A 22,500-nucleotide genomic window follows, 5' to 3' on the forward strand; every position below is an offset into this window, starting at 1 on the left:
CAACCTCAGAAATCTGCTTGCAGCCATTGATGGCTTCCTTTTTCTGCCCCGTCCAGGTGTTTCATCCATTTTCTACCCCTAGCCAGTTCAGGTGTTTCATGTGTTCCAGCTCAAACACATCTGGTGCAACTAACGAAGCCCTTGATTACTTTACCATCAGGTGTGCTTGAGACAACACCTGTTTTGCATATTTGTGCTGGTGTAAGGGATTCTATTCAGGGGGTTGAATAATTTTGAGACTGGAGAAGTCATTATAAGTCGCCTTTTCAGGTGAATTAACGGAAACCACTTCGGGGAAGCGTTCGTTGTGTTGAACTATTTCACAGCTGGGGGTTGAATCATTTTGATTTCAACTGTATATACAAATATTATATACAGTGTTTAATACTATATAAAAATGAGACTGATTAGACACAGCACTGTTATTAACGTATATCCATTATATTAGCTCTTATGCTATCGTCAGTGCTCATTTGACGGATGTGTGTTTTCTACAGTAATGTCCAGGAAACTGAGAACACACTGCAGAGTGATGTAGTGTGTGTGTGCGAGAGCCGTACCACAGGATACTGAGCCAGGTTGTTGTAGGTTCTGCCTGCGATGGTGTTCAGTTGCATCAGGTAGTCAAAGTTTGAGATCTCCCTGTTCACCCATTTCTGAAACGCAGCAAGAGTGGGTTTTTATACAGTAGTTTATCCTTCTCCTTCACTAAACACTCCAAGGCAACACCAAGTCTCTCACTCGGTGTGGACTGAAGAGAATGCTGTCCTCTTGTATCAGCAGCCGCCATGGCAGATAGACAGATGCATACATGGATGGATGGACTGACAGATGAAGAGAGAGATGGATGGAAGGAATTATGGGTTAACGGAGAACGGCATTGATAAATGGATGGATGGAATAACGGGCTGATGAATGAAGGGAATAATGGTTGGACGAATTGAATGAATTGGTGAAGGGATGGATAGATGGATGGAATAATATACTGGTGGATGAAGGAATTGGTGGAGGGATAGATGGATGTATGGCTGGATGGAATATACTAATGGCTGAAGGGATTGTTGGATGGATGGATAGATAGACTGATGAATGAACAGAGTAATGAGTGGATGGACAGATGGGTGGATGAATAGAATAATGTACTGACAGAAAGGGAGTGCTGAATGGATGGAATAAAGGAATGATGGATGAAGGGATTGTTTGGATAGATAGATAGATAGACAGACTGATGAATGAACAGAATGATGGATGGTTGGATGGATGGATTAACAGTGACATATGAAGGGACTGTTGGATGGATTGATGAATGAACAGAACGATGGATGGATGGATGGAATCATGGACTGATGAATGAAGGGAATAATGGATGGACGGATTGAATGATTTGGTGAAGAGATGGATAGATGGATGGATGGACGGATAGATGAATGGAATAATGTACTGACAGAAAGGGAGTGCTGAATGGATGGAATAATGGAATATACTGATGGATGAAGGGATTCTTTGGATAGATAGATAGATAGATAGATAGATAGATAGACAGACTAATGAATGAACAGAATGATGGATGGATGGATGGACGGATAGAATAACAGACTAATGAATGAAGTCTGAAATGAATGAAATAATGACTGGCTCAATGAAGCAGCTACGAGCTGAACTTTAACCTCTGACCTGGGTGAGTCCAGAGGCCTTGAGGAGCTCCTGGGGCGAGCGAGTGCCATGGAGAGAGAGAGAGCAGAGCAGCAGCATCCGGTTGTAGACTTTATTACGCACCTGACGGGTTAAAATAAATAAATAAACAAACAAACAAATAAATGTCAGACCGGGAGAACGTATTATACTGAAAAACACACGTACACGTATATTATTCAATTCTGCAGCTCAGGAACATTTAGGACAGAGCCGGGGGAGCGTCTCACCTCCTTGTTGAAGTTGAGGAAGTAGTTGGTCTGATCAATGAGGAAGATCTCGAGGGCTGAGCGGCGGAGATTGTACCTACGCAGGTGAATCTCTCTGATCTGAGACAGCGGCCATTTAAAATCCTGACCCACACCTGCCACGCACACACACAGCATTACTGATAGCAGATGAACGGAGGTTGCGTTAAACACAGACACAAATGAACCTTCATGTGACTGTGCTTAAGTGTGTGTGATTGTTGATTTTTTTTTTCTCCTGACATTTTTACTATTTGTGTTATGTAAGGAGTCTCCAGTGTCAGTGTCAAGAGCAGCGTTCTGACAGCGGAGAAATCAGCAGTACAGAGGAGTGTGTCTTTTATTTCTAATATGACAAGCTGCGTCTTTTTTAAACGACCGTCTACAGCTCCGCTATAACGGAAGCGATGACGGGAAGTGACTCGTTTCATGGGCGTTCCACAACTGTTACCGGATAAAACGTACGGCGTCGTTCATCAAGAAATAAATCAATCTTAATGTTTGGCAAATTGCTGAGGGATAACAGGAATAAAAAGTTCAGGGTGGAAGCAGTGTTATGTCATTGATTATTTTCCCATAACAGCATGCTCACCCGCGTTCCATTCGTTCTTTACAGGATGAAGGGAATTCGTACGTTTAATAAAGTGCAAAAGTTTGCATGGTTCAAATCTAATATGAGCCGTTACTGTTACACGTAGACAGAAATATTACCACACACACACACACACACACATATACTCACCCTCCTCTTTCTCAGTGCTGCTGTCGTAGAAGTAAATGTGCTGGTTTGTGATCTCCAGCCGACCAGGAAACACATCCACCACAGTGACCAGCTCACAGTCCTCCATCATCACCAACTTCTCCTTCTGACCCGCGTCCTCATCGTCCGCCCTGACAGCAGGATAGAGTGGTCAGTGACCCACAAGTGTGTGTGTGTGTGTGTGACTAGTTTTAGTTTTGTATCGGATCTACAGAGCTGGTAAGAGAAGTTTATAGCCTCAGATTGGAACAGTGTGAAGTGCATGCTGAAATAATCACACGCTTGCTTGGGATCAGACAGCTGTGTGCAGTTGTTCGGTGTCTCGGTGAGACCTGTTTGTGTGGTTTGTGACACTGTGTGACACTGTTATCTAGAGCATCGGACCAAAAGTCATCTCAGAGTTAAAACCGACCATCTGTAGGTCCATCAGCTGAAGTCATGTTCTTCCCTCAGAACACAGTTCGATGGATAGACGTGCGGATGGAATAATGGACTGAGGTTTGATGCGAATGACTGACAGATGTATTGACGAATGAAGGGATTACTGAATGGAGGAAGTAAAAGAACAAAGGATGAAGGGATTGATGGATGGATGGATAGATGGATGGATGGTATAATGTACTGATGGTTGAAGTTATTGATTGATTGATGGACAAAGGGATGGACTGATGGAATAATGGATGGACCGATGGATGAATGGATGGATTGACGGATGAATGGATGATGAAATAATGGACTGATTTATGAATGGAAGGATGGAATAATGGACTGATGGATGGATGAAATAATGGACTGATGGATGGATGAAATAATGGACTGATGGATAAATGGATGAAATAATGGACTGATGGATGGATGAAATAATGGACTGATGGATGGATGGATGGATGGATGAAATAATGGACTGATGGATGGATGAAATAATGGACTGATGGATGGATGAAATAATGGACTGATGGATGAATGGATGGATGAAATAATGGACTGATGGATGGATGGATGGATGAAATAATGGACTGATGGATGGATGAAATAATGGACTGATGGATGAATGGATGGATGAAATAATGGACTGATGGATGGATGGATGGATGAAATAATGGACTGATGGATGGATGAAATAATGGACTGATGGATGGATGGATGAAATAATGGACTGATGGATGGATGGATGGATGAAATAATGGACTGATGGATGGATGAAATAATGGACTGATGGATGGATGAAATAATGGACTGATGGATGGATGAAATAATGGACTGATGGATGAATGGATGGATGAAATAATGGACTGATGGATGGATGGATGGATGAAATAATGGACTGATGGATGGATGAAATAATGGACTGATGGATGGATGGATGGATGAAATAATGGACTGATGGATGGATGAAATAATGGACTGATGGATGGATGAAATAATGGACTGATGGATGGATGGATGAAATAATGGACTGATGGATGGATGGATGAAATAATGGACTGATGGATGGATGAAATAATGGACTGATGGATGGATGAAATAATGGACTGATGGATGGATGAAATAATGGACTGATGGATGGATGGAATAATGGACTGATGGATGGATGAAATAATGGACTGATGGATGGATGAAATAATGGACTGATGGATGGATGAAATAATGGACTGATGGATGGATGGAATAATGGACTGATGGATGGATGAAATAATGGACTGATGGATGGATGAAATAATGGACTGATGGATGAAGAGAATGATGGGTTGATGGACGAACAGGTGGATGGATGGATGGGCCGGATGGAATAATGTGTGTGTGTGTGTGTGTGTGTGCGCGCGCGTGTGTGCACATCTCACTGTGTGTTCCCGCTTGGATCCTCCTCCGGCAGCTCCAGGATTTCGTCCTCGAGGTCGCTGACCTTCACTTGCTTCACAGCCTCCAACAACAAAGACTCAGTGTTCACCTTCTGATGTTGCACACCTGTAACACACACACACACACACACACACACACACACACACACTACTTGTAGACCAGTAATACGTATACAGTAATAAAAAGCATGTTTTTCTAGAGTGATGTGTGTGTGTGTTGTGTGTGTGTGTGTGTGTGTGTGTGTGTTACCCAGATTGTCTCTCAGAGCGCTAGCCTCTTTGTGAGGGTCGAAGTTGTAGTTCCTCACCAACTTCAGACGCATACGGGAGTAATTCTCTGCACTCGACAACTTCCAGTGAATCTCCTTTTGCTGCCTACACACACACACACACACACACACACACACACACACACACACACACCCCCTATAGTATACATATAATCACATTTCCAGTGTTCCAATAACCTTTCTGTATTTATCATCTCAATGTGTACAAAAACCTCCATATATTAAAGTATAAAAATAACAGGTACGGATTTACCCACAAGCCCCTTTCTGTAACCGTGTAGCATAAACTGTCCGTAAACCCGAGGACACACACTGACCTGTAAGCCCAGGGTCCTCGATCACCCAGGAGACACCGCCGTGCCGCTTTCCACTGCCTGACGACGGCGCTGTTCTGCGTGTGCATCTGCTTCAGCATGCTGTTGTACCTCAGGTTCTCCTGACGAGCTCGCCGGCTAAACGGCTCCACGAACTGATCCTGTGTGTTAAATAAAAACGCCTAGTTTACGTACCGGTCCGGTCCGCTTCGACTCGCTAGATTTCATCAGGACTCAAGAAAGTCGTCGTAATGTTAGGTGACAACACGTTACATGTATATGTTTTATGAAAACACCTTTGCTTTTTTTCGAAATCAACTAGTCAAAAAAGAATGTTCCTGCAACCTAGGGCTGGACGATATGGCAAAAATATCATATCACGATACTCGAGGACATGTCACGAAACGATACATGAAGCGTATCACGATATGTTATCTAGCTAACAAACTGTAGTAAAATAAACAAACAAAAAAACAACAACGTTAAACTGAGTTTGATGATGCTTTACTTTAATGCCTACAAAGGCAAAGAGGATTAAGTAAAAATTAATTAATTAATTAATTAATTAATTAATTAAATGATGTCAAGTCAAATGAAAGGCATCCATTCAGTACCTTTTAATTTGTAAAATAAAAAATAATAAAAATACACCACCATACCAACAATATCTCAGAAAATTGTATCGCGAAATCATTTATCACGATATCGATATATCGTCCAACCCTACCGCAACCCCTTAGCGTACGTGATACCTGAAATCGGATCTTGCTCTCGCCTCGCTCCCTCTCCCGGCAGTGTAGGTTCACCATGAAGGCTTCGTAGCAGTCCTTCCAATACAGAGCCATGTTCTCATGTCCCTGACTGAACGTCTCGAGCTCGTACTGCTTCATGTACGGGATGATCTGAGGAGAGAAACGGATACGGTTACGCACCTGCCACGTGCCAATTTGCTACGAAATGCGCTTTCCTGCCCAGTTTCTGCATCTCGGACTCGAGCACGCACGTATTTGTCGAGGTACACCCTCCATTCGGGTGAGCTGCAGTACAGCTGGAAGTCCTCAAAGAACGACGAGCTGCCGTTGCAGTTCGGAAGCGAGGGGAGGTGCAGCTCCATGTACAGCAGCTTGTGCACTTTGGACAGGAGCGTTCGGAGTAGAGGGACCAGGAACGCGTACGTCTCCTCTTCCCTTCTTCTCCGATCCACCTCTTTCGATCCATCCTTCCGTGTCCCGTCCGTTTCCTTCTGTTCGCCCAGAGAGCGCTGAAGGATGCACTCGACCCGGCCGAGCAGGAAACACGCCTCGTCCTGAGACTCTACGGTTTTCATCTGTAGGATCCCATTCAGCTTCGCCGTTGCCATGGCACACACCTAACACACACACACACACACACACACACGTGAGCGCGTTTTCTCGCCATCACTGAAGCTTCTGCTCACTACCAGAGAACTTCAACCTTAAACTGAGTTTTCAGGCCCATATGAGGAGGGCTGGACCCTACACACACTGACCTGAGGGTCAGGCTGGGCCATAAATCCAAGTAAGAGCCTGAGGCCGAGCTGTGAGAGCTGGCGCCACTGTGTTCCGGCAGTGTACCACACCATGAGGCCGTCCATCAGCGTGACCGTGTCGTCCAGCAGCCTCTCGCTCCACAGTGCCGGGTTTACCAGCCCCTCGGCCTGCAGGAAGTCCTGCACCACGTGCAGCAGTCGCACCGCGTTTTCCGTGTGCTCCGGCAACATGGCTGCCACACAATCCCGGTTATCACTCACAGCGCACTCCAGCATCCGCTCCAACAGACTGCACATGCGCACACAGAGCAGTGACGGTTAGAAACAGATCAAAAAAAATGTAAAAAACGAAAGAAGTCGGTAAATAACGGTGTGAGTGTAGTACCTGAGTTTGATGTGGTCGACGGGCAGGAGGAGCTCGTTAGCTGTGCCCAGTTTGGTGAGAGCGGAGAACACCTGTCCCCTCTCCAGCCATGCTGCATCATCCGAGCCAGACACGCCCTTCCACATTACACACAGCACGATCTCCAAAATCATCCGCGCCAACTCCTCCTCCGTGCGCTACACACACACACACACACGTGCACACACACACACACGCTGAAATCACTTAATGCTTGGTAGTTTCTGTTAAACAGAAGAAAAGACCGATGCATAGATTGATGAATTGATAGATGGAAGGATGGATGGCTGTCTGGGGTGGACAGGTGGATGGATGGATAGACAGGCAGAAAGATGGACTGTACAGGTGAAAGGATGTATTGAAAAAATGGAGGTGTGGATGTATGGACGTGTGGATGGATGGACGTGTGGATGGATGGATGGACGTGTGGATGGACGGACGGATGTGTGGATGGATGGACGGATGTGTGGATGGACGGGCGTGTGGATGGATGGACGGACGTGTGGATGGATGGACGGACATGTGGATGGATGGACGGACGTGTGGATGGATGGACGGACGTGTGGATGGATGGACGTGTGGATGGATGGACAGATGTGTGGATGGACGGACGTGTGGATGGATGGACGGACGTGTGGATGGATGAATGTGTGGATGAACGGACATGTGGATGGATGGACGTGTGTATGGATGGACGGACGTGTGGATGGATGGACGGATGTGTGGATGGACGGACGTGTGGATGGATGGATGGACGGACGTGTGGATGGATGGATGGACGGACGTGTGGATGGATGGACGGATGTGTGGATGGATGAATGTGTGGATGGACGGACATGTGGATGGGTGGACGGATGTGTGGATGGATGGACGTGTGGATGGATGGACGGATGTGTGGATGAATGGACGTGTGGATGGATGGACGAATGTGTGGATGGACGGACGTGTGGATGGATGGACGGATGTGTGGATGGATGAATGTGTGGATGAACGGACATGTGGATGGATGGATGGACGTGTGGATGGGTGGACGGATGTGTGGATGGATGGACGTGTGGATGGATGGATGAATGTGTGGATGGATGGACGTGTGGATGGATGGACAGATGTGTGGATGGATGGACGTGTGGATGGGTGGACGGATGTGTGGATGGATGGACGTGTGGACGAATGTATGGATGAACGGACATGTGGATGGATGGACGGATGTGTGGATGGACGGACGTGTGGATGGGTGGACGAATGTGTGGATGGACGGACGTGTGGATGGATGGACGGATGTGTGGATGGACGGACGTGTGGATGGGTGGACGAATGTGTGGATGGACGGACGTGTGGATGGATGGACGGATGTGTGGATGGATGGACGTGTGGATGGATGGACGGATGTGTGGATGGATGGACGTGTGGATGGATGGACAGATGTGTGGATGGATGGACGTGTGGATGGGTGGACGGATGTGTGGATGGATGGACGTGTGGATGGGTGGACGAATGTGTGGATGGACGGACGTGTGGATGGGTGGACGAATGTGTGGATGGATGGATGTGTGGATGGATGGACAGATGTGTGGATGGATGGACGTGTGGATGGGTGGACGGATGTGTGGATGGATGGACGTGTGGATGGATGGACGAATGTGTGGATGGATGGACGTGTGGATGGATGGACGGATGTGTGGATGGACGGATGTGTGGATGGGTGGACGGATGTGTGGATGGATGGACGTGTGGATGGATGGACGGATGTGTGGATGGATGGATGGACGGACGTGTGGATGGATGGACGGATGTGTGGATGGATGAATGTGTGGATGAACGGACATGTGGATGGATGGACGGACGTGTGGATGGATGGACGGATGTGTGGATGGATGGACGTGTGGATGGGTGGACGGATGTGTGGATGGATGGACGTGTGGATGGATGGACAGATGTGTGGATGGATGGACGTGTGGATGGATGGACGGATGTGTGGATGGATGGATGTGTGGATGAACGGACATGTGGATGGATGGATGGACGTGTGGATGGACGGACGTGTGGATGGGTGGACGGATGTGTGGATGAACGGACATGTGGATGGATGGATGGACGTGTGGATGGACGGACGTGTGGATGGATGGACGGATGTGTGGATAGATGTGTGGATGGATGGACGGATGTGTGGATGGACGGACGTGTGGATGGATGGACGGATGTGTGGATAGATGTGTGGATAGATGTGTGGATGGATGGACGGATGTGTGGATAGATGTGTGGATGGATGGACGGATGTGTGGATGGATGAATGTGTGGATGAACGGACATGTGGATGGATGGATGGACGTGTGGATGGGTGGACGGATGTGTGGATGGATGGACGTGTGGATGGATGGACAGATGTGTGGATGGACGGATGTGTGGATAGATGGACGGATGTGTGGATAGATGGATGTGTGGATGGATGTGTGGATGGATGAATTGATGGATAGATGGATGTCTGGGGTGGACGGATGGATAGACAGGCAGATAGATGGACTGTACAGGTGAAAGGAAGTATCGAAAGAACGGATGTGTGGATGGATGGATGGATAGACAGACAGGTGAACAGATGGATTGTACGGAGGTATGGATGGACTGTAAGGGTGGATGGGTGGGTGGATGTAATATACAAGCAGGTGGATTTAATGATAGATAGATGGATGGATGGATGAATGGACAGGGGGATAGATAGAGGGTAGATGGAGCTATTGTACAGGTGGATGGGAGAATGGATAAATGGACGGGTGTGCGGATACACAAGCGAGGGGACGGACGGGTGGATGTGTAGATGAACAGGTGGATGAATGTCAATTTCTATTATACCATTCCTCATAGCGCCATTTTACCTCTGAACTGTTAAAAGACTCTCCCAGAGAGAGATTATCGCTGAACAGGAAGCTGTCATCTCCCAGAGAGGAAGTGGTTTCTCGTTCGGGGGCGCTACCAGGGAAGGGTTTGGCGTTGTCCAGTGGTGAGGGAGTCTGACTCCCGCTGTCACCCGGCTCAAGCGCATGAACCTGGCTCAGGTCCAGACTCAGCCCCCTGCTCCGTGAGGTCTCGCTGGGGGTTTCAGAAAGAGACAGCACTTCTCCGTTCTCCTCCAGATTCTCTACACACACAGGAAGTTCCGCCCGGTTCGAGCCGACGCTGCCCAGGCTGACCGAGTCGGCCCTCCCCGAACCGGAGTCACCGCTGCAGCTCCGCACCAACACTCGGATCAGTGTGTCCTGCCAACATGGCTGACGGGACAGCTGTAGCGCTGCGTCTGCCTGAGACTGCACCAGGGAATATAACTACACACACACACACACGCACAATTATACTTCATTATAAATGTTCTACAATACATTTTAAATTTTTAAATGGTGATTTATAACTTTATATATCTGAAAAGTATGCAAGACAATACTACTACAATACAAATAATAATCTATATACAATGTATGGCTAAACTCTTATAATTTTGTATGTTGTATTTTTTATCCATTTATGGTTACTGTTAATGTTGTGGAACGTCTGTTAAACAAGTTAGGTCCAGATATGTTATCAAGCCATGTTACAGTAGTTATAAACTGTATTTCCCTCACCGGCCTCGATTTTTTTTTTAATTTGTCTTTGATATTAATAAGACAAAAAACAGAGCTGATCTAGAGACAGAAAGGAGAGAGAGAGAGAGAGAGAGAGAGAGAGAGAGAGAGAGTTTAACACATAGGGCAGTAAGTCCTCCGAGCTATTACCCTCTTGCAGATGAGCATGCGCACGCTCAGTTCAGCCCGATGAGTCAACTGCACGAGAGCCATCAGATCCTTAAAGTTCACTACAGTGTCTATAAGTCAGAGGTCAAAAGGGCATAAGGTCAGAGACAGTCAACAGAGGGTTGTATCCCATTTCTCTAATTTCACCTCTTCGTTTCCTTTCCTAACTTCTTAACTCCTCCCTCTGAGGAAGTGAGGAAAGGAATCGAGAAGAGAAGGAAGTGAATTTGTCTAGGGACACCTTCACATCTGACTATATCATCTCATAGATGTGACACACGGACGTTCGTTATGTTCACACAGACCTGTGTGGAGGATTTGGTTGAGGAGGCACTTGACGAGTGTGGGGGTGATGTGAAGGTCAGGGAAGAGGAGTGTGAGGCCAGAGTAGCCTACTTCTCGCAGCCTCAGCCGCTGCTTACTCTTCTCATACACATGGTCACACCTCAGCATGCGCTCAAACAGCTGCGCACACACACACACACACACACACCTGAAGTCAGTATGAGGAAACAGCATTTAATGCTCCGATACAGGATTGTAAACAGTCAATGTAGGCTAAATACCAACACACACTGACATTCCTGATACACAATAAATCAGTGTGTGGTGGTGAACACTGGTGTGTGTGATGGAGAATGGTGCAAAATGATGAAGGTTGGTGTAAGGTGATGAAGGTTGGTGCAAGATGGCAAACACTGGTCTTAGATGGAAAATACTGGCGTGTATGATGGTGTGAAAGTCGGCACAAGATGGTGATCAGTGGTGTACAATGGTGAACACGGGAATCAAATTGTGAATCTCTGTGTAGGATGGTGAGCACTTGTGTACAATGGTGAACGTTGGGGTAAAATGGTGAATGTTGGTGTAAGGTGGTAAATATTGGTGTGCGAGATGGTGAATGGTGGTGTAAGATGGTAATTATTGGTTTAAGATAGTGAACCATGGTGTAAGATGGTGAACGTCAGTGTACGATGGTTTAATATTGGTGTAAGATGGTGAACGTCAGTGTACGATGGTAAATATTGGTGTAAGATGGTGAACACTGGTGTGCGATGGTAAATATTGGTGTAAGATGGTGATCAGTGGTGTGCGATGGTTAATATTGGTGTAAGATGGTGACCACTGGTGTACGATGGTTTAATATTGGTGTAAGATGGTGAACACTGGTGTACGATGGTAAATATTGGTGTAAGATGGTGAACACTGGTGTACGATGGTAAATATTGGTGTAAGATGGTGATCACTGGTGTGCGATGGTAAATATTGGTGTAAGATGGTGAACACTGGTGTGCGATGGTAAATATTGGTGTAAGATGGTGATCACTGGTGTACGATGGTTTAATATTGGTGTAAGATGGTGATCAGTGGTGTGCGATGGTAAATATTGGTGTAAGATGGTGATCAGTGGTGTACGATGGTAAATATTGGTGTAAGATGGTGAACAGTGGTGTGCGATGGTAAATATTGGTGTAAGATGGTGATCAGTGGTGTACGATGGTAAATATTGGTGTAAGATGGTGAACAGTGGTGTACGATGGTAAATATTGGTGTAAGATGGTGACCACTGGTGTGTGACCTTGAAAATGAGCTCTCGGAGGCGGTCAGAGTATTTGTGATTGAGCAGCAGCGAGTAGCAGGAATCGGCCGCTCCCGGCTCGAACAGCAACAGGAAAAGCTGATCGCGTGACGCGCTCGTCTGGAGAAGATTCAGCAGCAGGTCTAAAATACTACATAGCTACAACACACAAAAAACACAAACACAATCTGTAACAACATGACAAATACACAAACAATTCAGCTTGGAGAAAACACGCTCAGCTCCGAGTCCAAAAAACACATTACGGCACGGGCATCAAAGCAGGCGTCGACATTAGAACCGTCAGAACTAGAAGCTTGAATTTTTACGGCTACATGTAGGCCTCGCCTGCATCGACGTTGTATTTCTTGCGACTTCTGGTCACGAGTCGGCTCACGGGGCTTCTAGAAGAGAATTTTACCACAGACAATAATCTCCGTGGCAAACCGTATCCTTTTTAATGACGGATAATTATAAACCGGATCATCAGGACCGTAAGCTTAATAAACCCAGCTATTGATGAGACCGACATGCTGCTCTAATCGAATTAGTGACATGTGACTGAGAGTGGGCCGGAAAGCCTGCAGGAAAGACATGCCTAATTAAATGACACATTACTGAATTAAAGGTCTCAGCGGAATAGAGAGACGCGGTAAAGAGGCGACATGCTTCTAATTTGCACTTCAGCACAGACTCATCAAAGATGATGACTCAGCTTAGAACGCACACCCGGTGCGTCGGTGTGTTGGAGAACGCCGGCGCTTAGCGGACACGGTTGCTGTTGTAGCGTTTGGCGGCGAATGTTGTTTTGTAATGGATCACGTTTTAAACTTGTAATAAGATGATGAATGACCAAGCCAAATCGGGTCGCATTTGTAACACTAATAGTGCTGATTAGTCTTTACACTTCACATACGGTTACACACATCATGATATGCAAGTACGTAATATGAATGTAGAATACCTAATCAAATCAAAAGTGTGCGGGGAAAAAAAAAAAAAAACCCAGAAATACTAGTGCGGTAAATTAGAAGATTGTCCGTGCGCAAAGATACAGGCAAGTGATAGCCACATGACATGTACTGAAAGACGGCTGAAAGGATGATAGTGCAGATAAATGGGTAAAGTCCATTTTTCACTATTTATCATAGCCTTTTGTTGAACCCGTCCCAACTTTTTTGAGACACGCTGCGGCCATCAAATTCAAAACCCCCTTCTTTTGTTCCATTAAAACGGTACATTTCCTCAGTTTAAAACATCCGGTATGTTTTCTAGGTTCTGTTGTGAATAACATACGGGTTTATGAGATTTGCAAATCGTTCTGTTTTTATTTACGTTTCACACAGCGTCCCAACTTTTTTGGAACTGGGGTTGTATTAAGTAGAAAAGCATTTCTCACCATAATGCGGTTCTAAGATTCTTACGTCAATATCGCCCTAAATAGCACTCTGTAGTTTTTCACCCTATCCCTCACCTGCTCTTCATCTCCGATAGCAGCGATGTATCCCAGAATGCTCTGGATCTCGTCCTGACTCACGCCTTTGCTGATGTAATACCTGAGAAGGCCACAAAGCGACGCTCTGATGGTCCGAACGTCGTCCTCGCTCATATCGCCCTCGCGATTCCCGCTACTCGGAGAGAATTGGCAGGATGGGGGGAAAAAGACGGGCAAAAGTGAAGAGGTGAGAAAAATACTGTTCCTAAAAATGTTGCGATGTGTCCACTGACACGCCTTCATCCACTTCCTCTACCACCCAAATATAGCTGAAACCATCTGCTCAGAGATTTACGCTGTTAATATATCAGTTTATTATTAGAATTCGTCGATATAAACCTGTGATTGAATTACAGTAACGAAACACAGGAGTGAAGCATTATGGGAAATCGCTTCTCACCTATAGTAAAGGCGGACCGTGTCGAGCAGGAACTGCACGCCGTATTTTTTCCTGAACTGCTTCCTGTTGTCTTTGACGACGGTGGACATGTACTGGATGTGACCTTCAGCACAACAAATAAACACTATCACAGAAGAACTTAAAACAAACACCCACACACACACACACACACACACACGCGCGCGCGCGCGCGCACACCACAAAGAGACTGACCGATGCGCAGGGGAAAGTCTCCTTGGTTCCAGATGTTGAAGTTGAACAGCAGGTGTGTGTGCAGCTGTTGCAGGAGTTGGGGATTCTTCTCATAGGTCACCTGCTCGATCAGCAGCTGTACGGCGACCAACACACTCACGTCCACCAGAAAAGCAGGCAGCTACACACACACACACACACACACACAGAGAAAAGATTATGATATTGGTATATTACATGTAATACTGTAAATGAAATCAAGAGACAGACAGACAGACAGACAGACAGGTAGACAGACAGGTAGACAGACAGTGTATGTGTGGTGTATGTACCTTCTGCAGCAGGGCAGCGAGGGTGGCCACACTGTGTGTGTGCAGCAGCGTCTCCTGGTTTATTGTGTGTCTGTGCAGGAAGTGCTTCAACACTAACAGGAAGGTCGCAGCAAGATTTTTCTCCAAACGGGCCTCTGAAACACACACACACACACACACACACACACACACACACACACATAAGAGACAATGATTAACAGCACTATAAGATGTTAATGAGATCCAAGACCAGAGCGTGCGCGCGCACACACACACACACACACACACACCCCCACACACACCTGAGGCTCTGCTGGTAGGCAGTATGACCCAGTCTCCATCAGTGGGCGTGGTAGCCTCAGGGGTCACGCCCTCTGACCCCGAGAAGCCATTGTGCTGTTCAGGGGTCAAGAAGGTCAGCTGCTCCAGAATGGGGAACAACACAGGAAGTCCTCCGATACAGTTAATGATGTCCTACACACACACACACACACACACACACACACACACACATACACAGAGTGCATAATCAGTGAAACACAATGCATGAAGACACACGTGTGTGTGTGTGTGTGTGTGTGTTGCCTCCCCCACCTTGACGTCCCAGTTGACCACTTTATTCCCCGTCAGTCGTCCGTGCAGTAGATTAGGGGACAGGTCCACACAGATAGGGTTCCTACAGGCCTAACAGGAGCCAGGGGAAACGTTTCAGTACTGCACGTCCCAAATCACGGCGTACTCACTGTGTAGTGCACTATGCTACAAACTCAATCTCAATCTACAGTGCAAGGTGTTAATGTGCGTATTACACATTATAAACGAAAACAACAGAATATCCAGAACTCAGTGCAAGTGAGGTGTGTGTGGTTTTGGACATTGAGACAGTTGTGATATCGTTCAGGTGGCCTACATTCTAACTAGGGCGTGTGGTTTGGGACACGTCCACCGTGCATTAATGATAGTGTTTCTGATCTACCGTAAAGTGAATAGGACGTGTGGATTGGGACACGACAAGAGGGCATTAATAAAGTGAATAGGGAGTGTGGATTGGGACATGTCTATGGTGTATTAATAAAGTGAATAGGGAGTGTGGATTGGGACACGAACACAGGGCATTAATAAAGTGAATAGGGAGTGTGGATTGGGACACGTCCACGGTGCATTAATAAAGTGAATAGGGAGTGTGGATTGGGACACGTCCATGGTGCATTAATAAAGTGAATACGGAGTGTGGATTGGGAAAAGTCCACGGTGCATTAATAAAGTGAATAGGGAGTGTGGATTGGGACACGAACACAGGGCATTAATAAAGTGAATAGGGAGTGTGGATTGGGACACGTCCACGGTGCATTAATAAAGTGAATAGGGAGTGTGGATTGGGACACGTCCATGGTGCATTAATAAAGTGAATACGGAGTGTGGATTGGGAAAAGTCCACGGTGCATTAATAAAGTGAATAGGGAGTGTGGATTGGGACACGTCAACGGTGCATTAATAAAGTGAATAGGGAGTGTGGATTGGGACACGTCCACGGTGCATTAATAAAGTGAATAGGGAGTGTGGATTGGGAAAAGTCCACGGTGCATTAATAAAGTGAATAGGGAGTGTGGATTGGGACACGTCAACGGTGCATTAATAAAGTGAATAGGGAGTGTGGATTGGGACACGTCAACGGTGCATTAATAAAGTGAATAGGGAGTGTGGATTGGGGCACGTCAACGGTGCATTAGTAAAGTGAATAGGGAGTGTGGATTGGGACACGTCCACGGTGCATTAATAACGTGAATAGGGGGTGTGAATTGGGACACGTCCACGGTGCATTAATAACGTGAATAGGGAGTGTGAATTGGGACACGTCCACGGTGCATTAATATCGTGAATAGGTTGTGTGGATCTGGACACGTCCACAGTGGACGGCGTTTCCATGGTTAAATCCACCACTGTTGGTCACTTGTTCTGTTCCTTGTATAAGCGTGCTCCATCCACTTACCTTTGGTGAATAGTGTAGGAGGAGTTTGGTGCTGAGGTCACCGAGCTCCGCCTCCTGACTCTTAAAGGGAGAAATGCAGTTCGGCCCTGAAATGAGGAACTGGAGAGTTTAGACTCAGACCATAAACGATGCCCAATATTACATTACATCTCTCTGTTCTACATGTCTACCTGTCTTCATTTCATGTATTTCAGTCTAGCTGTCTGTCCATCTGTCTCTCTGTTACATAGCTTGTATCTTTCTGCCTATTTGCTAGTATATATCTATCTATCTGTCTGTCTGTCTGTCTATTTGACTGTATACCTGCTTAATTGTATATCACTCTGGACACCTTCCTGTCTGTCTGATTGTTTGTTTGTCTGGAAACCTGTCTGTCTGTCACTCTGGACACCTCTCTGTTTGTGTGAATGTTAGTCTGCCTGTACATCTGTCTGTCTGTGTGGACACCTGTGTAGACATCTGTCTATCTCAACAGCTGTCTGTCAGTCTATCTGTAGACCTGTCTGTATTTCAGACTGTCTTTTCGCTATGACAGCCTGGACACCTGTCTGTCTGTCTGTGTGGACACCTCTGGGTCTGTTGGTCTCAACGGTTTTCTGTCTGTCTGTCTGTCTGGACATCTGTCTATATACCTGTCTTTTTATTTGTCTGTCCATCTCTCTATACACATCTCTAACAGTCTGTCTATTTGTCTGTGTACTTGTCTATCTCTCTGCCTGTCTGTCTCTCTGTACAGTTGTATACCATACCTGTGTTGTACAGAGCTCTGATGGTGTTGGTGTTCAGAGCATCACTAAACACCATCACAGTGCTCAGTTGTCCCTGCAGTGATGTGGGTCGTCCCCACTCGCTGTCCTGCGTCCCTGGGGAGATCAGAGCCAGCCTGGACAGCCCCCCCCACACAGACGTGCGAGATGGAGGGGGGTCGGCGATCTGAGACGGGGGAGGGGTGGTCGTGCGCTGACCTGCCGAGCCGATACAGCATGACGTGAACACCTGGGAGGAGAGACAGACAAGAATGTGTGCCATTGTGTGTTTCCATCAGTTCATTTTTACATTTTTATCAGTTTATTTCTTTTAACCTGTACACCCGTCTGTCTGTCAGTCTGGACGCCTGTCTGTCTCTCAGTCTGGATGCCCGTCTGTCTCTCAGTCTGTAGACCTGTCAGTCTATACACCTGTCTGTCTGTCAGTCAGTCTAGACACCTGTCTGTCTGTCAGTCTAGACACCTGTCTGTCTGTCAGACTAGACACCTGTCTGTCTGTCAGTCAGACTAGACACCTGTCTGTCTGTCAGTCAGACTAGACACCTGTCTGTCTGTCAGTCAGTCTAGACACCTGTCTGTCTGTCAGTCAGTCTAGACACCTGTCTGTCTATCTGTGTGTTTTTCTGTGTAGACAATTGTCTAATATTTGTCTGTCTCTTCGTTTGCATGTCTGGACACATCTATCAGTCAGACAGTCTGTCTGTGTGCCAGTCTAGACACCTGTCTGCCTGCCTGCCTGCCTGTCTGGACACATATCTGTCAGTCATCATGTGACTCCATCACCTCCTGTCATACAGAATGTTCTGAACAAAAGCAACAAGATGGCATCATCTTCTCTTTCTGCATCTATTCGTACCTCAATTTCTGCTCTAACAAAAAAAAGTCGTTACATTAAGACTAAATTTATTCTCGCAGAAGAACCTGTTCTTGCACCTTTTGTTTTGTTCAGTCGATACCGTCCTGACAGAGAACCAGAGTGAAACCAACACAATAAGAAGGAACAATGGAATATTCTCCACCTCATACTTATCTGATAGATTTGTTAACGATCCTAATGCCCTATTGTGTTAGTGTGTGCCGAGTGTTTGTGTGTAGTACAGAGAAAGTGTACGTCATAAGCACCTCGGCCATGTTGGGGTACTTCAGCGGTGCTGACAACTTCAGCTGCCCGTCCACGTAGATGTAGACGAGACTCTGTCCGAACGGTCTCTTCCCAGGAACATGCACCACGCCAATATAATGCTTAAAAGACAACATAAAGAGAAACAGGGTTTTTTTTTTTTTTTTTCTACAATCCTCAAATATACTGATACAGTGTCTGGAAATTGCGCAACACATCTGCTACTTCGCACACTGTTCACGGTTATCATCATCATTACAGTAGAACAGTTTCAGCTTTCGTTATGACTTCCCTGATTGCCTCGTTCTATTTCTGCTGCATTTGCTATTTGCTACAATTCGCACTGTGCTGTTTGGAACAATACACAAGGACCTACGCGCCTACCTCCGACTCATCTGTCCGATTCACCTTCTCAATGGCTGTCCAATTACTACACAGATCTAACAATGCGTCTTGTTACGCATCAGACTTTCCATCCATCTGACCGTCCAACTTTGTAATTGATCACCCGTCTGTCTATATGTTTGTTCATCTGACTATCCATCTGTATGTCTGCATATACATCCATCTGAGTATCTATCCATCCATCTGAGTATCTATCCATCCATCTATCTGTCTGACCGTTTGTCTGTCTTTACATCCGTCTGTCTATCCATCGCTCTGACTTTTTTCCCTTTGTACGTCTATCTGACTAATAAGCTGCCGATCTATCACCGTTTCTTTATGTCTATCTGACCATCTGTCTGTCTATTCATATATCTGTCTGTCTATTCGTCTATCCATCTGTAAATCTACACGTCTATCTGACCATCTGTCTGTCTATTCGTATATCTGTCTGTCTATTCTCCTTCCTCTCTCAGAGTGAATCCCGGGTTATGTATAAGCTTATCCTGGGTTATGTGAGAGGGAATGCTGGGATATGTAGTCTTCGGTGTGTAGTGATGTCACTGACCCACAGTGAGTCACAGAAGCAGTAATCAGGCAGCGTGACCGTGACGTATTCCTTTTTACTGCACACCGCCACCACCAGAGAGCCAGAGGAGCTTATGAAGGCCTCGAACCCTGTACCTCCGGGCGTAAAGAAACTACACACACACACACACACACACACACACACACACACACACACACACACACAAAGAGAAAACATGTATGGTTTGTTTGAAGGGAAACTATTATGATGCACTCTGATTGGGCCCACCCCTAATTCCCCTAAACCTCTCCTACCTGTATAACTGCTTTCTCTTCTCACCCTTGCCGGCTGGTTCCAATTGGTCCTGGTCCAACGACAGCCAGGACAAGAAGCTGAAGGCGGAGCCTGGCCACCTGGAAATGGTAGGCACGGCGATACCCGCCATGGGCGGGGTCAGATCGAAGTAGTGTGTTGCGCTGTGGAGCGTGTGCTTCCGGAGCATGGCGAGCAGTGAGCGCAGCACCGGCTCGGTGTAAGGATGAAGGCGGTTCTCAGGGTTCCGCAGGAGGCTCAGAAGGCGCTGGAGCTCGGCCCCGCTCAGAGACTCCGCCCCGAGAGCGCCCAGAAGAGTCAGAAGGCTCTCGGCACATACACGCGGCAGACGGGCGTCTCTCTCGAGCGTGGAGAGAACACACTCCGGCATGCGCGCGTTGACGCAGGCGGCCCGCGTGCGCCGGTTTAAGGCGCAGATCCTCCGGAGCCGATCGGCCGCGAAGATCTGCAGCTCGGCCGAGTCGAGTTCCGGCAGCCAGCGGATCAGGAGGAGGAGCGGCTCCACGTTACTGATCCCCAGGAAACCCACGGAGGAGTGATCACCCTCCACCGCCTGCACAGACGGACACAAACACACAGATCAAAGCTGACATGGCTGTAATCCGTGGCGCTTGGAAACGGTGCAACCGTCACCTTGGAATTCTACATCCGGAAACAAACATGCGGAGACGAATAAAGGTGGCAGGTGTACGCGTCTCACCATGTTCATGAGCTCCTTCAGCAGGTTCCTGGACGGCTGTCCCAGAGAGACGAGCACCTCGTACAGGTGGTTGTAGCCGATCCGCTCCTTAAACACTTCCTGAATGGGAGGAGCTTATGAGTAATCAGTGCTAAAGCTTGGTGACATGACTTCTAATTTACGCGTGTCTGTCAGACTGACCTTGGCGGCTGGCGATTTGTGCATCACCGTGGTGAGGGTTTTGATCGTTGCCACGGTGAGAGAGTCCAGCCTGCCTTCAAAGACCTGATAGGTGGAAACACGCGTCAATCAACTGACATAACGACAGGGTTTCAGCACCTTCTATTCCTGCCTTTGCTTAATCGGGATTGAAATGATACAGTAACCGATCGCTTTCCTTTTGATAATTAGGGTTCCTCGTTATTAATTATGATGCATCGTTTGGATACACGGTAAAGGCAGCAGTAGAAGGTGTGTGTTCCTCTTATTTTTTAAGAACAAGGACCCACTTGTTCTTAAAAATGTCCTTAATTATTTAAAGGTTTAGTACAACATGTGCACGAGTTATTCAAAAGGAACTAACGCATTATGCGCATGTTGCATCGTTACCATAGTAACGACGGACATTTCGGTAAATGATTCTAACCTGTAATATGAATAACACTGTACTAAACCCTTAGATAATTCATGACGGTACAGGAGCTTTGTGTTTAGTGTTTTTGGGAGAGTTTCTGGAGTGTCAGTGACTGATTACGACTCAGGTTTTTAAGTTTGTCCCCTCAACCATAAAAAGTCCCAGCTTCCTGCTCCGACAGGTCCAGGTGTTTCCATCCACTTCTGGTACGTCCTGTTCCTGGACTGTTCACTTCTCTAACACAACTTCGGCCTGGTTTTAGCTAATTGATGGTTTAACCGGGACAGAAAAGCACTAAAATGTCCAGGACAAGGGTACTCCAGGACCCCGATTGATTAGCACTGTCTATCAGGAGGGTGTTACAGGAGGGAACACGAACTCAACAATCAGTCTCCATCCTAATTCAGTGCTTTATTCAGGAAACACCTCTTGCGCAACGAACAGGTGGATGGAAAACACATGTCTGTGGAGGGAACAAAACCCACACATACACTTGTGCTCAAAAGTTTGCACACCCCTTGCAGAATCTGCTAAATCTTAATACCGTTAACAAAATACGACGGATCATAAAAAAAAAAAAAAACCCATGTTGTTTTATTTAGTCCTGTCCTGAATGAGCTATTTCACATAACAGATGTTTACATTGTAAATGACCCCGTTCAAAAGTTTACACACCCTTGATTCTTAATACAGTGCGTCGTTACCTGGATGATCAATTTTGTCGCGTTTATGTTTTGTGAGAGTTGTTCACGAGTCCCTTGTTTGTCCTGAGCAGTTAAACTGCCCACTGTTCTTCAGATAAAATCCTCCAGGTCCTGCATCTTCTGCATATCTGACCCCTTTCCGACAGCGGCTATATGATGCCGAGATCCGTCTTTTCACACTGCGGACGACTGAGGGACTCGTACACGACTATTACAGAAGGTGCGAACGTTCACCGATGCTCAAGAAGGCAACGCGATAAGTTAAGCTCCGGGGGGGATGTAAACTTTTGAAAAGGATGATCGGTGTAAAAAAACACCATTAAATCTGCTAAATCAGTATTAAGATTCAGCAGATGCTGCAAGGGGTACGCAAACTTTTGGGCACGACTGTAAACAGCCATCATGGCTGGCGGTTTGAAGAGCAGGGAACTGGACAATGAAATATTTTCCTTTATATGACCATGCAGAAGCAGCACACACACGTGTACACGTGTACACACACACACACACACCACGTTCACCCATGCA

The 22,500-nt window shown here is 46.5% G+C and overlaps 1 protein-coding gene across 2 annotated transcripts in view; it reads right to left on the reverse strand.

The window, feature by feature from the left end:
- nbeal1 (neurobeachin-like 1) overlaps positions 1-22,500 on the reverse strand; it is a 72,682-nt gene that overhangs the window by 11,761 nt on the left and 38,421 nt on the right. For both annotated transcript variants that reach the window (XM_053683496.1, XM_053683495.1), the window contains 28 exons: positions 20,836-20,919; positions 20,656-20,754; positions 19,937-20,508; positions 19,662-19,794; positions 18,712-18,831; positions 17,572-17,818; positions 16,823-16,908; positions 15,427-15,516; positions 15,135-15,306; positions 14,854-14,987; positions 14,543-14,702; positions 14,330-14,432; positions 13,909-14,062; positions 12,435-12,593; positions 11,161-11,320; positions 10,838-10,926; positions 9,947-10,393; positions 7,059-7,234; positions 6,674-6,962; positions 6,167-6,532; positions 5,916-6,065; positions 5,167-5,324; positions 4,810-4,934; positions 4,542-4,665; positions 2,683-2,831; positions 1,923-2,056; positions 1,675-1,776; positions 561-656 (listed from right to left, as the gene is read on the reverse strand). In XM_053683496.1, the coding sequence (XP_053539471.1) occupies positions 561-656; positions 1,675-1,776; positions 1,923-2,056; positions 2,683-2,831; positions 4,542-4,665; positions 4,810-4,934; positions 5,167-5,324; positions 5,916-6,065; positions 6,167-6,532; positions 6,674-6,962; positions 7,059-7,234; positions 9,947-10,393; positions 10,838-10,926; positions 11,161-11,320; positions 12,435-12,593; positions 13,909-14,062; positions 14,330-14,432; positions 14,543-14,702; positions 14,854-14,987; positions 15,135-15,306; positions 15,427-15,516; positions 16,823-16,908; positions 17,572-17,818; positions 18,712-18,831; positions 19,662-19,794; positions 19,937-20,508; positions 20,656-20,754; positions 20,836-20,919 (4,878 nt within the window). The remainder of the gene's footprint in view (positions 1-560; positions 657-1,674; positions 1,777-1,922; positions 2,057-2,682; positions 2,832-4,541; positions 4,666-4,809; positions 4,935-5,166; positions 5,325-5,915; positions 6,066-6,166; positions 6,533-6,673; positions 6,963-7,058; positions 7,235-9,946; positions 10,394-10,837; positions 10,927-11,160; positions 11,321-12,434; positions 12,594-13,908; positions 14,063-14,329; positions 14,433-14,542; positions 14,703-14,853; positions 14,988-15,134; positions 15,307-15,426; positions 15,517-16,822; positions 16,909-17,571; positions 17,819-18,711; positions 18,832-19,661; positions 19,795-19,936; positions 20,509-20,655; positions 20,755-20,835; positions 20,920-22,500) is intronic.

The sequence above is a fragment of the Ictalurus punctatus genome, chromosome 11, assembly GCF_001660625.3.
Source record: "Ictalurus punctatus breed USDA103 chromosome 11, Coco_2.0, whole genome shotgun sequence".
In the NCBI taxonomy this organism is placed as follows: domain Eukaryota; kingdom Metazoa; phylum Chordata; class Actinopteri; order Siluriformes; family Ictaluridae; genus Ictalurus; species Ictalurus punctatus.